This window comes from Manis pentadactyla, chromosome 16 (genome assembly GCF_030020395.1).
Source record: "Manis pentadactyla isolate mManPen7 chromosome 16, mManPen7.hap1, whole genome shotgun sequence".
In the NCBI taxonomy this organism is placed as follows: domain Eukaryota; kingdom Metazoa; phylum Chordata; class Mammalia; order Pholidota; family Manidae; genus Manis; species Manis pentadactyla.
The window spans coordinates 37,948,382-37,969,745 of record NC_080034.1 but is presented as its reverse complement, the minus strand read 5'-3'; the positions used below and the strand labels follow the sequence as shown (position 1 = coordinate 37,969,745).

At 44.3% G+C, this 21,364-nt stretch overlaps 1 protein-coding gene across 1 annotated transcript; it reads left to right on the top strand.

Annotated features, from left to right (window-relative positions):
• Positions 1-3,118: 3,118 nt before the first annotated feature.
• LOC118917212 (LHFPL tetraspan subfamily member 5 protein) lies at positions 3,119-20,575 on the top strand. The gene is made up of 3 exons (XM_057494017.1): positions 3,119-3,549; positions 17,503-17,739; positions 18,849-20,575. Exons 1-3 carry the CDS (start codon positions 3,138-3,140, stop codon positions 18,857-18,859), a joined length of 660 nt encoding a protein of 219 aa, XP_057350000.1. The 5' UTR covers positions 3,119-3,137; the 3' UTR covers positions 18,860-20,575.
• Positions 20,576-21,364: the final 789 nt, after the last annotated feature.

The following is a 21,364-nucleotide window of genomic DNA, read 5'->3' as shown; positions in this document are numbered from 1 at the left end:
CCGAGCACTGCACTTATGATTTCAGGATTTCACTGTATGTAATGTATATACTCTATCTCAATTTAATAAAAAGGCAAAATTCTTCCTGGTCAAGTCCTACCACTTGGATGGTAGGGACTGGGATGGTGTCAGGCCTCCTGGTGAGTGGGGTTGGAGCACAATAGTGTAGACCTAGAAATGTGGCACACTCCTCTTGAGTGTCTCCCAACCACATTCTCCAAGATTTACCCCTGAACACAAGCCATGCTAGTAAATGAGCCCATCTTTGCTCCCCACCTCATTGGACTGGACAAAGGATGGACACCTGACCCAAGCCCCTCTCCTGGTATGTAGGCTTGTGCCCAACAGCTCACCTTGAAACTGATCTAATATATGAAACTAGGGAAGTCCAAGAAGACAGTTTTCTGATGTGCTGATGAAGAAATGGAGAAAGCTGGCTTGCAGAAGGAGGAAGAATGGGTCCACCATTTAGGAAGACGCAGTGGCAGCCAGACCCTCATTCCCTGATGGATTTCCATGTCCTGGTCTCACACATACACACACTCTTCCCATGCTGGCTTCCAATGCTGGCTGCATTCCTGCCTCTGTGGGCCCTGAAATCCCCTGTATTCCGGTAACACATCTCCTTTGCCTAAGCCACAAACCTCAATTTGACAACCCTGGAGTCAAAGCAGAGAGCAGACAGGAATCCATTCAAGATTCCAACTCCCCATCCGAGACACTCAGATAGACTTAGCTCTGTCCTCCAACACCCTCCCCATGATCTGTGCTGGGCAGAGCCCCGAGGGGGACAGCCCAACCTGGGCCACATGGAGCAGTGTAGGGCAGTTCTTCAAATAGAGAGGGTTTTTGTTACCAAAGAAAGTGTAAGGATTCTGGGCAAACATGAACTCCATTCAACTCATGGTTGTCTAGCCCACAGATAACCTTTCTTCCCCAAGAAGTAGGCTCACATTGTAATTGGGGTTTGCTGTAATTGTAACTTTTTTCTCTGACTATCCAGACTCCTTTGTGTTTAGGTGAGGGGAGGATGTGAGACCTATAGTGATTTTCAGGTTGCCAGTTTCTTCAATACTCAGCCTTCAGGGTTCTTCTCAGCAGCCCATTTTCCTGACCAGGATTAGGTCAGAAATGCCAGGCATTTCCTGACTCCTGCACATGCTCCTGCTCCCTTGTGTATCCACACACTCTGTCTCCTGGATAGTCAGGATTTGGCACCCTGTCAACATTAGTAATCTCTCTTGTACAGAATAAAAGTATAATTGACACAGTAAAATTACCTTTTGCAGTGAAAAGTTCTATGAGTTTGACAAATGCATCCATCACGTAACCTCACAACAACTGAGATCTAGAACCCCTCTGGCACCCTAAAAAAGTCCCTCATACTGCCCCTTTATAATCAACCCACCCCCAGATCCTGGCAACCACAGATTTGTATTTCCCTATACTTTTGTCTTTTCCATAATGAAATCACCCAGTATGCTGTTTTTTACTTTTTTGGTCTGGCTTCTTTTACTTAGCATAAAGCCTTTGAGGTTCATGCCCATGGTCGCAGGTTTCAGTAGTTTGTTACTCTGTATTGCTGAGTAGTAGTAGTCCACTGTGTGCATGGAACTCCATTTAGCGTTTATCCATTCTCCAGTTGAAATGATTAAACAATTATGGGATGCACATGCTTTGCATTATTATACAAGCATTAAAGGCATGCTTTTGCAATAATGGTGATATAAGAAAACATTAATGGTATAATGCTAAGTCAAAAAAAATTGGGTACTAAATTGTGGACACATTATTATCCAACTGTAAAGCAGTATGTGCAGGAGGGAAATGCACCAAAATATTAACAGAGGTAATTATAGTAATTATAAGAATAAACTTTGAGTACATTTAAATGTGAGGCCTATGCTAAACATTTTGCATATGTTATGTTACTTAGCCCTTATGTGATACTGTTATCATCTCCATTTTTTGTAACTAAGGCTCAGGAATGTAAGTCCACAGATGGTCACTTAGCTAAATAAATGACTCAAATCCAGATCTTTCTAAAGCCAAAGTCCATGTTTTTAAAATGATCTTGTCTCTCCTTAGCTCCCAATGTTGGGGTTAGGAGTGATTTTTGTTTTTTTATGTAACTTTTATTATTTTTCTACATTAAACATGTATCTGCTATAAAAGAAGAAACATATATTTGGAAAAAGAGGGGTAAGAGAAATATGAAAAACATATCAGCAGAGGAGAAAGACATTGTATTGAACAAAAAACACGTTAAGGTCTGAGAAGGCTCATAGGAACGTTCTTTGCTGCCCTTTGTAGTCGGTTCTGTTATCTGCATTACAAAGGTACATACACATAAACATATTTCTAAATATCTCACTGTCTTCCAGGGCAGGGACCCTGTCCTTTTTATTTCTGTAGTTCTTGCTTAGAGAAGATAGCCTCAACATAGGGTTTAGCACATACAGGCTCTCAGTAATTGCTGATTGAATGATAGAGAAACCAGTGAAGAGAAGACAACCAGAAAAGGCTTTGCTGGCCTCTGGGGGATGGAAGTCCTGGAAGGGCGGCCAGGGAGCTCGGAAGGGGTGGGGACTGTGCTCCGGAAGCGGGTTTAGTCGTGCGGCAGGCTCTGAGCGGGAGGAATGTGACAGCCGCAGCCCCACCCTCCCAGTTCTTGTTGACCGCGCTGTGGAGGGCGAGGATGTGGGGCGGGTGGGGGCGTGAGCCGGGTGCCCGCTCCGGTGAGCAGCTCCCCAAGCTCGGACCGCGGCCGCGAGGCGCTGGCCGCGGTGCTGAAGCCGCGCTCTCCGAGGAGACCGAGAGGCGGGGCTCGAGCTCGGAGCTGGGGAGGGCGGAGGGGCAGGGCGGCGCCAGCGGGCCCAAGACCCTGACGGGCCTGAGAGGAGGCAGGACTCGGGCAGAAGGCCACCGCGGACACGGGCCCTGGGCTACGCTTTCCCCGAAGAAGCCAAGGTCATCCTCCTTGTCCCATCCTCTTTCCTGTGCCTTGGCGGGGCCCTCACCTCGTGTCCTGACCTCAGCCTCCCCAAACACGGCTGAGTAGTGACCTTCTGGGCCTCGATCTGCAAAGCCACCGACTTCCAGCCCACAGGCCCCAGTCCAGGGACGGCGCCCTCACCATGGTAAAGCTGCTGCCTGCCCAGGAAGCAGCCAGGATCTACCATACTAACTATGTGCGGAACGCGAGGGCCGTGGGTGTGATGTGGGGCACACTCACCATCTGCTTCTCCGTGCTGGTCATGGCCCTCTTCATCCAGCCCTACTGGATCGGTGATAGCGTCAACACACCACAGGCAGGATACTTCGGCCTTTTCTCCTACTGTGTGGGCAACGTGCTGTCCTCTGAGCTCATCTGCAAGGGTGGCCCGCTGGACTTCTCCTCCATCCCCTCTAGAGCTTTTAAGACTGCCATGTTCTTTGTGGCCTTGGCCATGTTCCTCATCATTGGCTCCATCATCTGCTTCAGCCTGTTCTTTGTCTGCAACACAGCCACGGTCTACAAGATCTGTGCATGGATGCAGCTGGCTGCTGGTGAGCAGGGATAATGGGAGGGCAGGCAGGGGTCCACCCCAGGCCACAGGGGCAACTGCACCATCCCTCTCTCTGTGGAGGCTCTGGATCTCCTACTCCTACTCAGCTGACTTCCTTTAGCCCAGCCCTACTCAATGTTCTATAGAAGCTTCTGAGAAGTAGAGAACCTTAGAATGGCTGAGACCTAAAGGACCGTAAGGATCAAATTGTCCAATCCCCTCTTCTGGCAGACAAGGAACTGAGGTCCAGAGAGGGAAGTGCCTGGCCCAGGAGCACACAGCTAGTTCACAGAAGAAATCAGTTGTCCTGATTCCAAGGGTCCCACACCAGAGCGGCTGCTCAGGAGAGGGAGAAAGAAGGAAACTTCCATTGTTGAACATATGAGAGTAAGACCCAACCCTGGGGCAAAATAGTGTTGCCAGTCAAGCACATTCTAGATGTCTCCATCTCTCAACTTCTGGGCATTTGTTCTTCTCCTTTAAGGATCCCTGGATCCCTGTCCTCACTCCTTCCCTCCCACCAAAAACTGCTTTCACGGAGATTCTAAGGTCAGTCACTGATTTGGAGTGTCAGGTTGAGTGTTACCTCTCCCACAGAATCTTGTATTTAAGTCCCTTCTTTTGTGGTTCAGTGAAGTCTCTGTTCCCTAACTACAGGACTCCTTCTTGAGGCAGCAAAAGGCAGTGATCTTTTGTGGTAATGGCTAGGGTCTTTTAAAACTCTGTGGGGTTGGTGGCAACCTGTGCCCAGAAGTAAGGCTTTCCCTGCCCCTTCTTCCAGCTTCTGGCCCAGGCAGGCCTCTGGATCCGTGGGCCAGCTGGTCCTCTCTCCTCTACAGCCTAGAACTTGTCCTGCAGCCCTTGGTTCCTTCGCACCCCAAGGACCATGCACAGGCTGTCCATACTAGGGAGATGGTCAGAAGCAGTGCTGGGGACTGTAGACTAGAGTGAAAACTATCTTGACATCATTGGTTAGAATGAGGAACAGTATTATCTTTAACAGAGGAATGAACAGGAATCAGAATTACAGGAGTTAGACCACCTAGAGTTCATTCTACTAAACTACCACATTTGGCAGGTACTCAATAAAAATCCTCACCACAGTAATTCCACATTTTATTGATTCTAAGACACCATCAACTGTAAGTTAAAACTGTAGTTTGTGTATCATTACAAAAGAAAAGCCACTACCAATGAAATTATGGCACAAGCTTTCTTATCACTTAGAATGTTTATCTATACTTATTGAGGGGGCCTTTTCAGACCTAAGTGTACCAATTTTTACCATCTGTTGTTCTTGAGTGTGTATATATGCAAAATAAATGAGTTGAGGAATGCCTATGTACTAAATCACTTTTTTACTCTAAAGCATTGATGTCAATGTCTGAGTGTTCATTTCCGGTGTTGTCCTCTATACCACCAAGACAGACAGTGAGGTAATCTTTTAAGAACTAAAAGCCATTGGTGCTGGACCTCTTGGCCAGTTCTGCAATTATGAAGACCTAGCTTACTTCAGGAAGTTATTAAACATGCCTGACTTGTCACCTCCCCACCCTCATACTCTCTTCCTCTACCTATCTGGTTCCTAATGATTAAAAGTGCCCTCACTATAGTTTCTGGAATTTTTCTCCAAGTCATTAACAACCATTTCACTAGTTTTGATGCCTCAGTTACATGTTTACACATGTACAGGCCATGGCAGTTAGAGCCATCTGGACAACAGCAATTAAGTAAGATGTGGTCTTAGTTCAAGAATATTAAAATGTGGGAAAACCTTGAAAATGAATTAATATGGTAGTAATGTTTATTGAATCCAAACACATAGACTTAAGACTGTCAGAATTGGAGGGGACTCCAGAGACCCATAACCCCCCACTCCATAACAGTAGATAAGGAATCTCAGGCTGAGAGAGAGGATAAGAGTTGGCCAAGACTAAAGCAGATGAGCTGGCGACTAAGGCTAGCATTAAGGCAGTGGCTTCCAAGAAATTAGATGTATTCTAGAGACATTTGTATTGAGCCACACATTTACATAAATAAGATGATCTGCAAAGTGCTTTCACATACATCGTCTCGAGGAGCCTCATCATGATTCAGTGAGGTAGGTATTCCTCCCATTTTATACATAAGGCTCCAAGTAAGTCACTTGTCTTTTAGCACAGTAAGTAATGGAGGAAACTTTTGATTCCAGGTCTTGTACTCAGGCTACTCACCTGACTCCAGAGCTGCCTCCCTAATTCCCCCACCCTTTGTCCCCCACAGCCATCTCTCTCTCCTCTGTAGTCTCTGTATTTTGAGGGAGAGGCTGGGGCAGGGGTGAGTCAAGTCTTTTGGGCAGTGGGGAGAAATAATGGGAAATGAATATTCAGCAGTTTTGTGACAAAGAGGAGTAGAATGTGCCCTGGCATGCTTGACAGCTGGTCCTCCGTATCAGAGCTGTGGGATGCTGGAAACAAAACCATCCCTCTTTCATTCGCTCCCCTCCCCCTCCCCCAGCCTCCTGCAACAGGGGCCACTTGCCTAACAGGTAGTGCTGGGAGGTCCTGGGAGGGGGAGGCGTCACCAGGCTATCTGAGTCAGATCCTGTCTGGGTCATGGAGCTGGGGACACTGATAGCAGAGGCTTCCCATGAAATACTTATGTTGTGGGAGAGCGAAGGTGGTGTCGTTTTCCGTTCTTCAGAGCCAGGGGAAGGGAAGAGGAGCCCAAGGGAGGGCTGAAGAGGGGGAGTGCCCCACAGCCAGCAGCTGGGAGAGGCATCCATTTGAAGAGGCCTAAACCAGTTAGATTAACTTCACCAAGAAAACTGGGACCAGGGAAAGCAGTAGGAGATGGGAAAGAGGACTGATGATGAGGGCAATGTGGAGCTGTAGCTTGGCAATGTGGAGCTGTAGCTTAGCAATGCTCATTGAGCTTCTGGATGCCAGGTGTAGGCCGAGTGTGGTCTCAGCTCCTAGTACCACAGGTGGGGCAAGTTACTTGTCTCTCTGAGTCTTGGTAACCTCATCTGTAGACTGCAGCAACAGGATCTCCCATCACAGGGCTTTTGTGAGAATGGTGTGTATAATGCATGCAGAGACATCTTCCACAGTGCCTGACACATGGCAGGTGTTCATAAAATGTGAAAAACAACTTTATCAGTCAGGAGGGTAAGGTGACGCCACAGTAATTTAAAAAAACCCAAATCTTAATGGCTTAAAGCAAGGGTTTCTTTTCTGCTCATGATACATGCTCATTGGCCAGCTGGGCACTCTGCTCTCACTGTTCTCTTCTGGAACCCAGGCTGATGGAGCATCAGCTGTCACCTGGCTGTCGCCATTGCAGAGGGAGAGGGAGCTCTGGAAGATCTCCCATCTGCAGTCAAATGCTCTTGCCTGGAAATGCACAGGACATTTCTGCTCACATTTTATTGGCCAAAGGAAGTCTTACAGACTTGCCTAACTAGAAGGGATGGGGTAAAGAAATAAAATCCTATTATGTACCTGGAATGTTTGTGAACAGCTCTGATGACATTCACATCCACCAAGGTTGCTTCCACCAGAGTTCAGTGTCAATAATAATAGTAACAACTAAAAGTAATTGGCCACTTACTATATACCAGACACTGCAGTAAGCATTTTTCTATACTCGATCACCCTTAATCCTCATAGCCCTGCTGTGAGTCAGGTATTACTGTTCTTACTTTATAGATGAGAGGATGGAAGTAGGAAGCATAAGTAAACTTGCTTGAGAATATCATGCTGACCTCTACTTAGAGCCCTGAGACACCACAAATGGGGTGACCCTCACTGTGCCCAAGCGGGTGGGTGGGGTGCTCACAGAGGACTGTGGAGCCCATAGTAATAACCTGTTTCCAAGTCAGGCCCTGGGCCCCCATAAGGAGATACTGTGGAAGAGGGCTGTTTGATGGGAGAATGGAGTCCAGAAGGGCAGCTCCTTTCCACATTCACCTATGTACTGAGCACCTGGGCCCTCCCACGCACCTCCCCCACCTGCCCCCATTAAGCTCAGGACCATGTCTCGACCAAAGGCTGGTCTTGCACCAAGTGGGGAAGGCCACAGGTTTCACCAGAGCTCTGGGACGGCTCACCCCTACTCTAAGTATCTTTCTGAAACAATTTTAGTTTGTCACTAAGTCTGCAGTGTCACCACTAAATAATGCAGCTCTGTAGAGAGATGTCTTTAGAGCAATGTCTTTAGTGTGGGAGAAGGAGGAACTAACTTTGAAGTCAGAAAGTCAGGAACTGGGAGTTCAGGCCTTGGCTCTGCCCTGGTTGGGCAACTCACTGGGTTTCTCTAAGACCTCAGTTTTTTAATCTGCAAAATGGGATATTAACACATGGCCTACTCACAGAACTGTTGTCAAAATCAAGAGAAAAATGGTACATCAAGTATTTTGTGATCTAAAAGAGAACTATATGAGTTCCTCCTATACAAAATTAAGCAGGGTTGATACATTTAGGTCAGGAGGTGGGGCCCCGATCTTTGCACTTTGCTGTGCATTTGTTTGATCTGCTGACCTTCCTTGAAAGACCAAGTTGAGCCCAGTGAAGGTAACTTTGGGTTCTTCAAGGTGTTTCTCTGAGGCTGCTGGGTACAGCGCAGCCTAGGGGCTAAAGAAGACCTGTGGAAGGGAGGGCCGGGGTAGGAAAGTGCCCCGGTAGGAAAGTGCCCCAGATAAGGGAAGGCTGCTGCCTGCCTGCGGTTGTCTTTGGAGTTGCTTGGGCACATCCCAGGGTTATGTCACCTGTCTGTGCAGCTAAGGTAGGCTTGATGGGAGGGCATGGGAGAAGTGGGAAGGTGGGGAAAACAAAATTTTTGGCCCTAAAAATTAAGTCAATGCAAGCCTAGGGTGGATAATAGCAGCAAAAATTCATGAAATGCCCAGTTTGTGCCAGGAAGTGTTCTGAACACATTTTCAGTTATTAAATCATTTGAACCTCATTTCAATCCAAACAGGTGGGGGCTATTATGATCCCCATTTTAAATATGAGGAAAGTGAGTGGAAAAAAAAAAAGGCCAAGTAGCTTGTTCTGGAGTTGCACAGCTAGTTAGGCTTGAAATCCAGACAGCTTTTCCTGTTGAGAGAGTCACCTGAAAGAGCACTTTTTTTTTTTTTTTTTTTTAAATAATTATTTTTTATTGAAGGGTAGTTGACACACAGTATTACATTACATGAGTTTCAAGTGTACAACACAGTGGTAGAACATTTATATACATAATTCTAGGTTCCAGCTATCACCCTACCAGGCTGTTACAATATCTTGACTATATTCCTTATGCTATACATTACATCCCGGTTACTAATTTATTTTACCATTGGAAATCTGTCCTTTTTTTTTTTTTTTTTTGTGAGGGCATCTCTCATATTTATTGATCAAATGGTTGTTAACGACAATAAAATTCTGTATAGGGGAGTCAATGCTCAATGCACAATCATTATTCCACCCCAAGCCTAATTTTTGTCAGTCTCCAATCTTCTGAGGCATAACAAACAAGTTTTTACATGTAGAACAAATTCTTACATAATGAATAAGTTACATAGTGAACAGTACAAGGGCAGTCATCACAGAAACTTTCGGTTTTGCTCATACATTATGAACTATAAACAGTCAGTTCAAATATGAATACTGATTTGGTTTTTATACTTGATTTATATGTGGATACCACATTTCTCTCTTTATTATTATTATTTTTAATAAAATGCTGAAGTGGTAAGTAGATACAAGATAAAGGTAGAAAACATAGTTTAGTGTTGTAAGAGAGCACATGTAGATGATCAGGTGTGTGCCTGTAGATTATGTGTTAATCCAAGCTAGACCAGGGCAATAAAACATCCACGTATGCAGAAGATTTCTCTCAGAACGGGGGGGTGAGGTTCTAAGCCTCACCTCTGTTGATCCCCAATTTCTCACCTGATGGCCCCCCTGCGACTGTGCCTGTCTTAGGTTGTTCCTCCCTTGAGGAATCTTACCCGTCTCTGGCTAACCAGTCATCTTCCGGGGCCATACAGGGAAATGTGAAGTTGGTAAGTGAGAGAGAAGCCTTATTGTTTGAAAAAGTTAGCTTTTTACTTCTTTGCATATTTATGCCCTGTGGCTTCTATGCCCAGCATTTGTCTTGAGGTATCTTTACCACTTGGAAGAATTATGATACTCGGTAAATTTGATATGAGGCACGAATTCTATTTAAGGGTTGTAATTAGGAAGGAAGAAGAAAAGCTATAGAAGTAGCAGGCGGAAGAAAACATGGGAAGATTGATTATTTCTTTGATATATCTTCTTGTAGAGTAACTTCAGCATGTATAGGTTTTAAGCTACTACTTAAATTGCACACACACATTAACATAATAGGAGTATAGTTACATAACCAAAGCATATCTGTAATTACCAGCCATCTGCAGTGAAACCAAGAAAACCAGTTAGGCACCTTAGGCATTTGTGAAAACTTATCTATGATATGGTGGATATTGTCCAAATGAACTTGAACAGTCTGAGAGAAATCAGACAAATTAAAACAACCCATTCCTGGGGACTGTTCACATGCCATATGTTCTTTTAACAATAAATAGTTTGTAGTTGTAAGACTTTGGAGCGCTACAATTTGCACTTCTCCAAATTCTTGGTTGAGTTCCAACAGTATAGATCCAGTCCAATTTTGTTGTTTTACTGTATGCACAGGCCAGCTTAGATATCTCCTTCCTCATTCCCATGGCAGGTCCAGGAACTGGTGGGATGAGTGCATCTACAGCTGTAGCAGTGCGTGGATCTTTGTTGGGGTTTTTTGATGATCATCTTCTGGCATGAGTCTTCCAGAGGGTGCAGATGTTGGAAGTTCTTTTTCATATCATATCTTAGTTCATTTTCGGGGTAGCCCAATTAGGCTTTGATCCTCTGTATAAACACAAACAGACCCTTTGCCTACACTTTTATATGCCCTTTATACCCTTGTGTAGAACTCGTTGGAGGTTACCACACAGGAACTGCCCTTTTTTTTTTTTTTTTTTTTTTTTGCTATCACTAATCTACACTTACATGACGAATATTATGTTTACTAGGCTCTCCCCTATACCAGGTCTCCCCTATAAACCCCTTTACAGTCAGTGTCCATCAGCATAGCAAAATGTTGTAGAATCACTACTTGCCTTCTCTGTGTTGTACAGCCCTCCCTTTTCTCCTACCCCCCCATGCATGTTAATCTTAATACCCCCCTACTTCTCCCCCCCTTATCCCTCCCTACCCACCCATCCTCCCCAGTCCCTTTCCCTTTGGTACCTGTTAGTCCATTCTTGAGTTCTGTGATTCTGCTGCTGTTTTGTTCCTTCAGTTTTTCCTTTGTTCTTATATTCCACAGATAAGTGAAATCATTTGGTATTTCTCTTTCTCCGCTTGGCTTGTTTCACTGAGCATAATACCCTCCAGCTCCATCCATGTTGCTGCAAATGATTGGATTTGCCCTTTTCTTATAGCTGAGTAGTATTCCATTGTGTATATGTACCACTTCTTCTTTATCCATTCATCTATCGATGGACATTTAGGTTGCTTCCAATTCTTGGCTATTGTAAATAGTGCTGCAATAAACATAGGGGTGCATCTGTCTTTCTCAAACTTGATTGCTGCATTCTTAGGGTAAATTCCTAGGAGTGCAATTCCTGGGTCAAATGGTAAGTCTGTTTTGAGCATTTTGATGTACCTCCATACTGCTTTCCACAATGGTTGAACTAACTTACATTCCCACCAGCAGTGTAGGAGGGTTCCCCTTTCTCCACAGCCTCGCCAACATTTGTTGTTGTTTGTCTTTTGGATGGCAGCCATCCTTACTGGTGTGAGGTGATACCTCATTGTAGTTTTAATTTGCATTTCTCTGATAATTAGCGATGTGGAGCATCTTTTCATGTGTCTGTTGGCCATCTGTATTTCTTTTTTGGAGAACTGTCTGTTCAGTTCCTCTGCCCATTTTTTAACTGGGTTATTTGTTTTTTGTTTGTTGAGGCGTGAGAGCTCCTTATATATTCTGGACGTCAAGCCTTTATCGGATGTGTCATTTTCAAATATATTCTCCCATACTGTAGGGATCCTTCTTGTTCTATTGATGGTGTCTTTTGCTGTACAGAAGCTTTTCAGCTTAATATAGTCCCACTTACTCATTTTTGCTGTTATTTTCCTTGCCCGGGGAGATATGTTCAAGAAGAGGTCACTCATGTTTATGTCTAAGAGGTTTTCGCCTATGTTTTCTTCCAGGAGTTTAATGGTTTCATGGCTTACATTCAGGTCTTTGATCCATTTTGAGTTTACTTTTGTATATGGGGTTAGACAATGGTCCAGTTTCATTCTCCTACATGTAGCTGTCCAGTTTTGCCAGCACCACCTGTTGAAGAGACTGTCATTTCGCCATTGTATGTCCATGGCTCCTTTATCAAATATTAATTGACCATATATGTCTGGGTTAATGTCTGGATTCTCTAGTCTGTTCCATTGGTCTGTGGCTCTGCTCTTGTGCCAGTACCAAATTGTCTTGATTACTATGGCTTTATAGTAGAGCTTGAAGTTGGGGAGTGAGATACCCCCTACTTTATTCTTCTTTCTCAGGATTGCTTTGGCTATTCGGGGTCTTTGGTGTTTCCATATGAATTTTTGAATTATTTGTTCCAGTTCATTGAAGAATGTTGCTGGTAGTTTCATAGGGATTGCATCAAATCTGTATATTGCTTTGGGCAGGATGGCCATTTTAACGATATTAATTCTTCCTAGCCACGAGCATGGGATGAGTTTCCATCTGTTAGTGTCCCCTTTAATTTCTCTTAAGAGTGACTTGTAGTTTTCAGAGTATAAGTCTTTCACTTCTTTGGTTAGGTTTATTCCTAGGTATTTTATTTTTTTTGATGCAATTGTGAATGGAGTTGTTTTCCTGATTTCTCTCTCTGTTGGTTCATTGTTAGTATATAGGAAAGCCACAGATTTCTGTGTGTTGATTTTGTATCCTGCAACTTTGCTGTATTCCGATATCAGTTCTAGTAGTTTTGGGGTGGAGTCTTTAGGGTTTTTTATGTACAGTATCATGTCATCTGCAAATAGTGACAGTTTAACTTCTTCTTTACCAATCTGGATTCCTTGTATTTCTTTCTTTTGTCTGATTGCCGTGGCTAGGACCTCCAGTACTATGTTAAATAACAGTGGAGAGAGTGGGCATCCCTGTCTAGTTCCCGATCTCAGAGGAAATGCTTTCAGCTTCTCGCTGTTCAATATAATGTTGGCTGTGGGTTTATCATAGATGGCCTTTATTATGTTGAGGTACTTGCCCTCTATTCCCATTTTGCTGAGAGTTTTTAACATGAATGGATGTTGAACTTTGTCAAATGCTTTTTCAGCATCTATGGAGATGATCATGTGGTTTTTGTCTTTCTTTTTGTTGATGTGGTGGATGATGTTGATGGACTTTCGAATGTTGTACCATCCTTGCATCCCTGGAATGAATCCCACTTGGTCATGGTGTATGATCCTTTTGATGTATTTTTGAATTCGGTTTGCTAATATTTTGTTGAGTATTTTTGCATCTACGTTCATCAGGGATATTGGTCTGTAGTTTTCTTTTTTGGTGGGGTCTTTGCCTGGTTTTGGTATTAGGGTGATGTTAGCTTCATAGAATGAGTTTGGGAGTATCCCCTCCTCCTCTATTTTTTGGAAAACTTTAAGGAGAATGGGTATTATGTCTTCCCTGTATGTCTGATAAAATTCCGAGGTAAATCCATCTGGCCCGGGGGTTTTGTTCTTTGGTAGTTGTTTGATTACCTCTTCAATTTCGTTGCTGGTAATTGGTCTGTTTAGATTTTCTGTTTCTTCCTGGGTCAATCTTGGAAGGTTATATTTTTCTAGGAAGTTGTCCATTTCTCCTAGGTTTCCCAGCTTGTTAGCATATAGGTTTTCATAGTATTCTCCAATAATTCTTTGCATTTCCGTGGGGTCCGTCGTGATTTTTCCTTTCTCGTTTCTGATACTGTTGATTTGTGTTGACTCTCTTTTCTTCTTAATAAGTCTGGCTAGAGGCTTATCTATTTTGTTTATTTTTCTCGAAGAACCAGCTCTTGGTTTCATTGATTTTTGCTATTGTTTTATTCTTCTCCATTTTATTTATTTCTTCTCTGATCTTTATTATGTCCCTCCTTCTGCTGACCTTAGGCCTCATCTGTTCTTCTTTTTCCAATTTCGATAATTGTGACATTAGACCATTCATTTGGGATTGCTCTTCCTTTTTTAAATATGCTTGGATTGCTATATACTTTCCTCTTAAGACTGCTTTTGCTGTGTCCCACAGAAGTTGGGGCTTAGTGTTGTTGTTGTCATTTGTTTCCATATATTGCTGGATCTCCATTTTGATTTGGTCATTGATCCATTGATTATTTAGGAGCGTGTTGTTAAGCCTCCATGTGTTCGTGAGCCTCTTTGCTTTCTTTGTACAGTTTATTTCTAGTTTTATGCCTTTGTGGTCTGAAAAGTTGGTTGGTAGGATTTCAATCTTTTGGAATTTTCTGAGGCTCTTTTTGTGGCCTAGTATGTGGTCTATTCTGGAGAATGTTCCATGTGCACTTGAGAAGAATGTATATCCCGCTGCTTTTGGATGTAGAGTTCTATAGATGTCTATTAGGTCCATCTGCTCTACTGTGTTGTTCAGTGCTTCCGTGTCCTTACTTATTTTCTGCCCAGTGGATCTATCCTTTGGGGTGAGTGGTGTGTTGAAGTCTCCTAGAATGAATGCATTGCAGTCTATATCCCCCTTTAGTTCTGTTAGTATTTGTTTCACATATGCTGGTGCTCCTGTGTTGGGTGCATATATATTTAGAATGGTTATATCCTCTTGTTTGACTGAGCCCTTTATCATTATGTAGTGTCCTTCTTTATCTCTTGTTACTTTCTTTGTTTTGAAGTCTATTTTGTCTGATATTAGTACTGCAACCCCTGCTTTCTTCTCACTGTTGTTTGCTTGAAATATGTTTTTCCATCCCTTGACTTTTACTCTGTACATGTCTTTGGGTTTGAGGTGAGTTTCTTGTAAGCAGCATATAGATGGGTCTTGCTTTTTTATCCATTCTGTTACTCTGTGTCTTTTGATTGGTGCATTCAACCCATTAACATTTAGGGTGACTATTGAAAGATATGTACTTATTGCCATTGCAGGCTTTAAATTCGTGGTTACCAAAGGTTCAAGGTTAGCCTCTTTAGTATCTTACTGCCTAACTTAGCTCGCTTATTGAGCTGTTATATACACTGTCTGGAGATTCTTTTCTTCTCTCCCTTCTTGTTCCTCCTCCTCGATTCTTCATATGTTGGGTGTTTTGTGCTGTGCTCTTTCTAGGAGTGCTCCCATCTAGAGCAGTCCCTGTAAGATGTTCTGTAGAGGTGGTTTGTGGAAAGCAAATTCCCTCAGCTTTTGTTTGTCTGGGAATTGTTTAATCCCACCGTCATATTTGAATGATAGTCGTGCTGGATACAGTATCCTTGGTTCAAGGCCCTTCTGTTTCATTGTATTAAATATATCATGCCATTCTCTTCTGGCCTGTAGGGTTTCTGTTGAGAAATCTGACGTTAGCCTGATGGGTTTCCCTTTATAGGTGACCTTTTTCTCTCTAGCTGCCTTTAACACTCTTTCCTTGTCCTTGATCTTTGCCATTTTAATTATTATGTGTCTTGGTGTTGCCCTTCTTGGATCCTTTCTGTTGGGGGTTCTGTGTATTTCCGTGGTCTGTTTGATTACTTCCTCCCCCAGTGTGGGGAAGTTTTCAGCAATTATTTCTTCTAAGATACTTTCCATCTCTTTGCCTCTCTCTTCTTCTTCTGGGACCCCTATAATACGGATATTGCTCCTTTTAGATTGGTCACACAGTTCTCTTAATATTGTTTCATTCCTGGAGATCCTTTTGTCTCTCTCTATGTCAGCTTCCATGCGTTCCTGTTCTCTGATTTCAATTCCATCAATGGCCTCTTGCATTCTATCCATTCTGCTTATAAACCCTTCCAGAGTTTGTTTCATTTCTGCGATTTCCTTTCTGGCATCTGTGATCTCTTTCCGGACTTCATCCCATTTTTCTTGCGTATTTCTCTGCATCTCTGTCAGCATGTTTATGATTCTTATTTTGAATTCTTTTTCAGGAAGACTGGTTAGGTCTGTCTCCTTCTCTGGTGTTGTCTCTGTGATCTTTGTCGGCCTGTAGCTTTGCCTTTTCATGGTGATAGGAATAGTCTGCAGAACTGGGACGAGTGACGGCTGGAAGGACTTCCTTTCTTGTTGGTTTGTGGCCCTCCTCTCCTGGGAGAACAGCGGCCTCTAGTGGCTTGTGCTGCGCAGCTGCGCGCAGACAGGGTTTCTGCTTCCTGCCCGGCTGCTATGGAGTTAATCTCCGCTGTTGCTGTGGGCGTGGCCTGGCTCTGGCAGCTACTCCAAAATGGTGGAGTCGCGTTGGAGCAGGAGCTGCTGGGAGGCTATTTATCTCCGTAAGGGGCCTCCCTGCTCCCTGCAGCCCAGGGGTTAGGGTGCCCAGAGATCCCGGATTCCCTACCTCTGGATTAAGTGGCCCGCCCTGCCCCTTTAAGACTTCCAAAAAGCACCCGCCAAAACAAAACAACGACCACAAAGAAAAACAAGAAAAAAAATTTTTTTTTAATTAAAAAAAAAAAAAAATTTTTAATTAAAAAAAAAAAAGGTGGTCGTTCGTTTTTCTTTATTCTCCGGTGCCAGCCTCAGGCCTCTGCTCACCGGTCTTTCTGCCCTGTTTCCCTAATATTGGGGTCCCTGTCCCTTTAAGACTTCCAAAAAGCGCTCGCCAAAACAAAGCAGCAAAAAAGCAAAAAAAAAAAAATGGTCGCGCGCTTTTCTTATGTCCTCTGTCGCCCAGCCTCCAGTGCCCGCTCACTGTTCTTGCTGCCCTGTTTTCCCAGTATCGAGCACCCTGCACTCTGGCCCGGATGGCGGGGGCTGGGTGCTCGGCAGTCCTGGGCTCCGTCTCCCTCCCGCTCTGCCTGCTCTTCTCCCGCCGGGAGCTGGGGGGAGGGGCGCTCGGCTCCCGCGGGGCCGGGGCTTGTATCTTACCCCCTTCGCGAGGCGCTGGGTTCTCTCAGGTGCAGATGTGGTCTGGATATTGTCCTGTGTCCTCTGGTCTTTATTCTAGGAAGGGTTGTCTTTGTTATATTTTCATAGATATATGTGGTTTTGGGAGGAGATTTCCGCTGCTCTACTCACGCCGCCATCTTCCGCCCCCCCCTGAAAGAGCACTTTTAAAAATGGGTTCCTGAGCCCAGCTTTGACCTGAAAGTCAGCATTTTAAACAAATACTCCAGGGGATTCTTGAATTCAGGTAAGTGTGGGCAGTTGCACTGTGCTGTGCTGGGTGAGGGTGAGGGGATCTGTTTGCTTGAAAGGAAGGTGCATAAAGGAAGAAGCCAGAGATGGGGCTGGAAAACTTTCTGTATTCACTGAATCTAATTCATTGAATACCTGAGCTATAGGACATGCCATTATTCTATGTGCTGTAAAAAGGAAAAATACTTCTGGTTAAACTATGGCCTGAAGCTTCCTTTTACACTTCTCTCAGAGATGCTGTGGTATGAGCGAATGTACATCTCTGCAGTGAGGAGTTCTCTGGGCCAGAACCAGGGCTTTGAAGCCAGGGTAGTCAGGGCCTCATCTGGTCCAAAGTGGGGACATGGCTGAGGGCCTGGCAGGACCCTGGTGCCCTGGCAGAAGTTGCCATGGGCTGAGGAGCGCAGCCCTCTGCCTCTGCCCTTGATTGCTGGTTCCCAGGGACAAGTGGCTTTAGCTCTTGGATCCTGTTTTGTCTTCTGTTCCACAAGAAGGACGATAGGAGCCGCCCCTGTGCCTCTCAAGGCTGTTGACACAAAAAGGGAGGTGACAAGATGACAGCAAGGCAGAAGGTAACCAGCCCAACACTGTCTGCACCCCTCAGCCACAGGCCTGATGATTGGCTGTCTGGTCTACCCGGATGGCTGGGACTCAAGTGAGGTGCGGCGCATGTGTGGGGAGCAGACGGGCAAGTACACGCTGGGCCAGTGCACCATCCGCTGGGCCTTCATGCTGGCCGTGCTCAGCATCGGAGACGCGCTCATCCTCTCCTTCCTGGCCTTCGTGCTGGGCTACCGGCAGGACAAGCTCCTCCCTGACGACTACAAGGCAGATGGAAAAGGTAACTCGCCTTCCCCCAGGGAGGTGGGCTTCTTCACAGCCAGTCACCTAGGGACTGGCCCCTGGCCAAGGGGTGGGGACACCGACACCAAGCTTACACAGCCCTTGTTCCAGAGGCCAAAGTTCAGTGGAGGGTTGCAAACTGGCCAGTGATGAGGTGATGGCAGACCCTCTCTGGGATGAAGGGTGTCGTCTTGCCCCCCTGCATTCTCAGGGTCTACAGGCAGCAGTCTTGATCCAGCCTGGGAGCTGGCGAGGCGTTCCCTGGAAGGTAGCACTGAGGCTGGGTCTTGAAGTAACACTGGCAGGTTGCTAGGTGGAGAGAGGAACAGAAGGGGAGTAGAGGGTCTGGGTTATTGGAGCAGGAGGAGAAAGGCAGGTTGGGGGGCAGACTGACAGCTCCTGGAGTGCAGGTGGTGGGAGACTGAACTCCTTAGGGTTAGAGTAGCCTTGGAGTTCTCCATGTGTCCATCCTGTTTCAATCCCCTCTTGTCCAAATCCTACCCCATAGCTATGATTGCAGCTGACCTGTGAGGCCCAGGGGGGGGCCCTTCAGGAAGCCACCTGACTACTTCCATTCACCTCCTTTCCTCCTAGGGTACTTTCTGCTCCTGTCTCTCAGCAGGCTCTTCCTGTCTTGAGGAGTTGTCTTGAGTTGTACACTTTAAATGAGTTAATTTTACGTTAGTGAATTATATCCTAACAAAAAAATAAGAGATTGTGCTGAGGATTAGATAGTGTATATAAAGCACTAACAATGCCTGCTTTACAGGTGATTAAGTTTTCATTCTCTTGCCAGTAGTTCCACTTTTTACATCATCCATCTGCCCAACCAATAACAGCTCCTGGGCTTGTTACTCACCGTCACCATTAGGCACTGGAGGTACAGTGGTGAGGGGAGGAATCTAAACTGGACTTTACAGTCTGGTAAAGGAGACAATCATGCAATATAGAGTTACAAGCTGATAAACATTATGAGCAAAAAGTGCAGGCTGTCTTGTGAGTGAATCAGAGAAATCTGATCTAGTTTGGAGAGGGAGTAGTGGGCAGGGAACTACCCTGAAAACAGGGCTCACTTGTAAACAAATACTGTTCTCTTTTTCATTGCAGAGGAAGTTTGAAGCAGCTGAAGGGTTGGTGAGTAACGCCACTGGAGGGTGGTCTGCGTGCTTTTGGAAGAGCTGTGGTGCTGTTTCCTTGGGGACTTGGAGGCGGAAGGACTTGGCTGGGCTGAAGGGGCTGCGGTGCGTCCTGGGAGAGAAGCATGATGCAGGGGGCAGGAAGCTAGCGGTATCTGAGACCTTCATCACTGAGGGGCAAACAGGAACCCTTTACTTTCACTTGTGTCTTGAGAGGTGGAAAAAGAACAGGAGAGAAGAAATCATTTAAAACGGGCAAGTGATTTCATAAACACATCTTTTTGTGGAGTCTGGCAAGCAAGAACAGACTATTATTTAGAAGTCATTACTAGAAGTCATTATTGTAACTGGACCCTTATTTTCCGAAAGAATTTTAGGTAATTTGTACGAAACATACTAGAAAAGCTAATAAAATAGAAAGTAAGAGTTATAGTAACAAAAACAAGTATTTCAGAAAGTGAGGCTAATGGAATTATTGTATTGAGAATTAAATTTAGCTCTATGCTTCCTGATAGCTGAGGCAAAAAGAAAAGCATGCTTTAACTGATTGAAAGGAAGCACAGTATATTAATTTCCTTATTGCCTTTTAAGTTTCCAAAATATGATGCAACAAGAACATTAAAGAATATTTAAAAAAAAAGAAAAGCCTATAACAATGTCACATTCCTAATAGCTGCCATTTATTGAGGACCAACAACAGGCCAGCAACAGACCTACAACAAAAAATAAAATACACCTTTGTGTGGGTAGGAGGCATTATCTCCCATTTAAATTATTCACATTTTTGTGAAGTGACCTAACAATTGTTGACATATACATATGCTTTTTGAATAACTGTATGTTAGCAGTTAGCATTGCCCCCCACCCCTTATTTGAGATGATTCTCAAACTTTAAGATGCATACAATTGCCTAGGATCTTGTTAAAATGCATTCTGCGTCACTGGAGTGAGGCACAGACACTGCATTTTCAACCAGTGGAAATGGCTACTGGAATAGGAATCACACTTTCAGTAGCAAACTGTTAAGACTGTAAGCACTTTCTCCTGTTTTGCAATGCTCATTATTAAAGTTTTAAAAGCTGCAATCTCCAAGCCCTGGTGTACTGTTTAATTGCTAAACCAGACCTTGGTTATTAGCCACTTAGGATTGCTATCTGTCTTGCCTGAGGGGGATTGCCCCCAGGGAGGTTCAGTCTGGAATTTGGTGAATTCGCATAATAATGGAGTGTTAGGGGTAGGGTTTAGATCAAACTTTATTCTTATTGTGGCAGGTGGAGTGCTGGAATCATGTCTGCCTCTGGGGCAGTCTGCATGCTGCAAGCCCGTTTGTCTTTGCCTTGGGAGAGAGCACTGGGTGGAGCTCTTTATACAGTAACATCAACAGTAATGGCTCATTGCCAACAGGTGTGGAAGCAGTGGCCTAGCATAGGCCAATCACATCATCAAGTAGTTCAGGGTCAGGTCAGGTAAGGATCCTGGCCATAGGGACTTTCATTTTCCCTACACTGTCATAGATAACGTTTTGCTTTTTGTTGATAAATTCTGGAATGAAATTACTGAATCAAAGTGAACTATACTTCTATTTCTGTTTTTTCTTTTGCACATTTAAGGAAATTTAAACTGTTTAAACAAGCAAACAAAACAACACAGTATACCCATTTCTCCTTTCCCCACCTCTGACAGCAACCACCAGTCTGCTCTCTGTATCTATGAGCTTTTTTTGTGTTTTGAGATCATACAGTATTTGTCTTTGACTTACCTCACTAGCATAAAGCCCTTGAGGTCCATCCATGTTGTCACAAATGGTAATATTTCATTCTATTTTATGCCCGAATAATATTGCATTGTTATATACACTATTTTTCTATTCATCCATTAATGGACATTTAGTTTGTTTCCATATCTTGACTATTGTAAATAATGTTACAGTGAACCTGAGGGTACAGATATCTTTTTGAGTTAGAGTTTTCCTTTTCTTTGGATAAATACCAAAACTGGAATTGACAGATCTCATGGTATTTATTTAAAAAATTTTGAGGAACCTCAATATTTTCTCCAAAATTATGGCACCAATTTAATTCCCACCTACAGTGTGCGAGGGTTCCCTTTTCTCCACATCCTTGCCAATACTTGTTATTTTGTCTTTTTAATAACATCCATTCTAACAGATGTGAGGTGATATCTCATTGTGGTTTTCATTTCCCTGATTAATAATGTTGAGCATCTTTTCATACATCTGTTAGTCATCCATATGTATTCTCTGGGAAAACATCTATTTAGATCTTGTGGATAAAATGAGAGTTCCTGTGGCCAGGATTCTCACCTGGCCCTGGTTGACTAGCTCACTGCACACCTGTGAGCAATACAGGGCTGTTGACTCTATATAAAGAGCTCTGCCCAGTGCTCTGGGTGTGACACGGTGGCAGGGCTGCAAGGCTGCAGGAGAGCAGAGCAGAGGCTGGAGTGGTGGCAGCACTGAGGACAGAG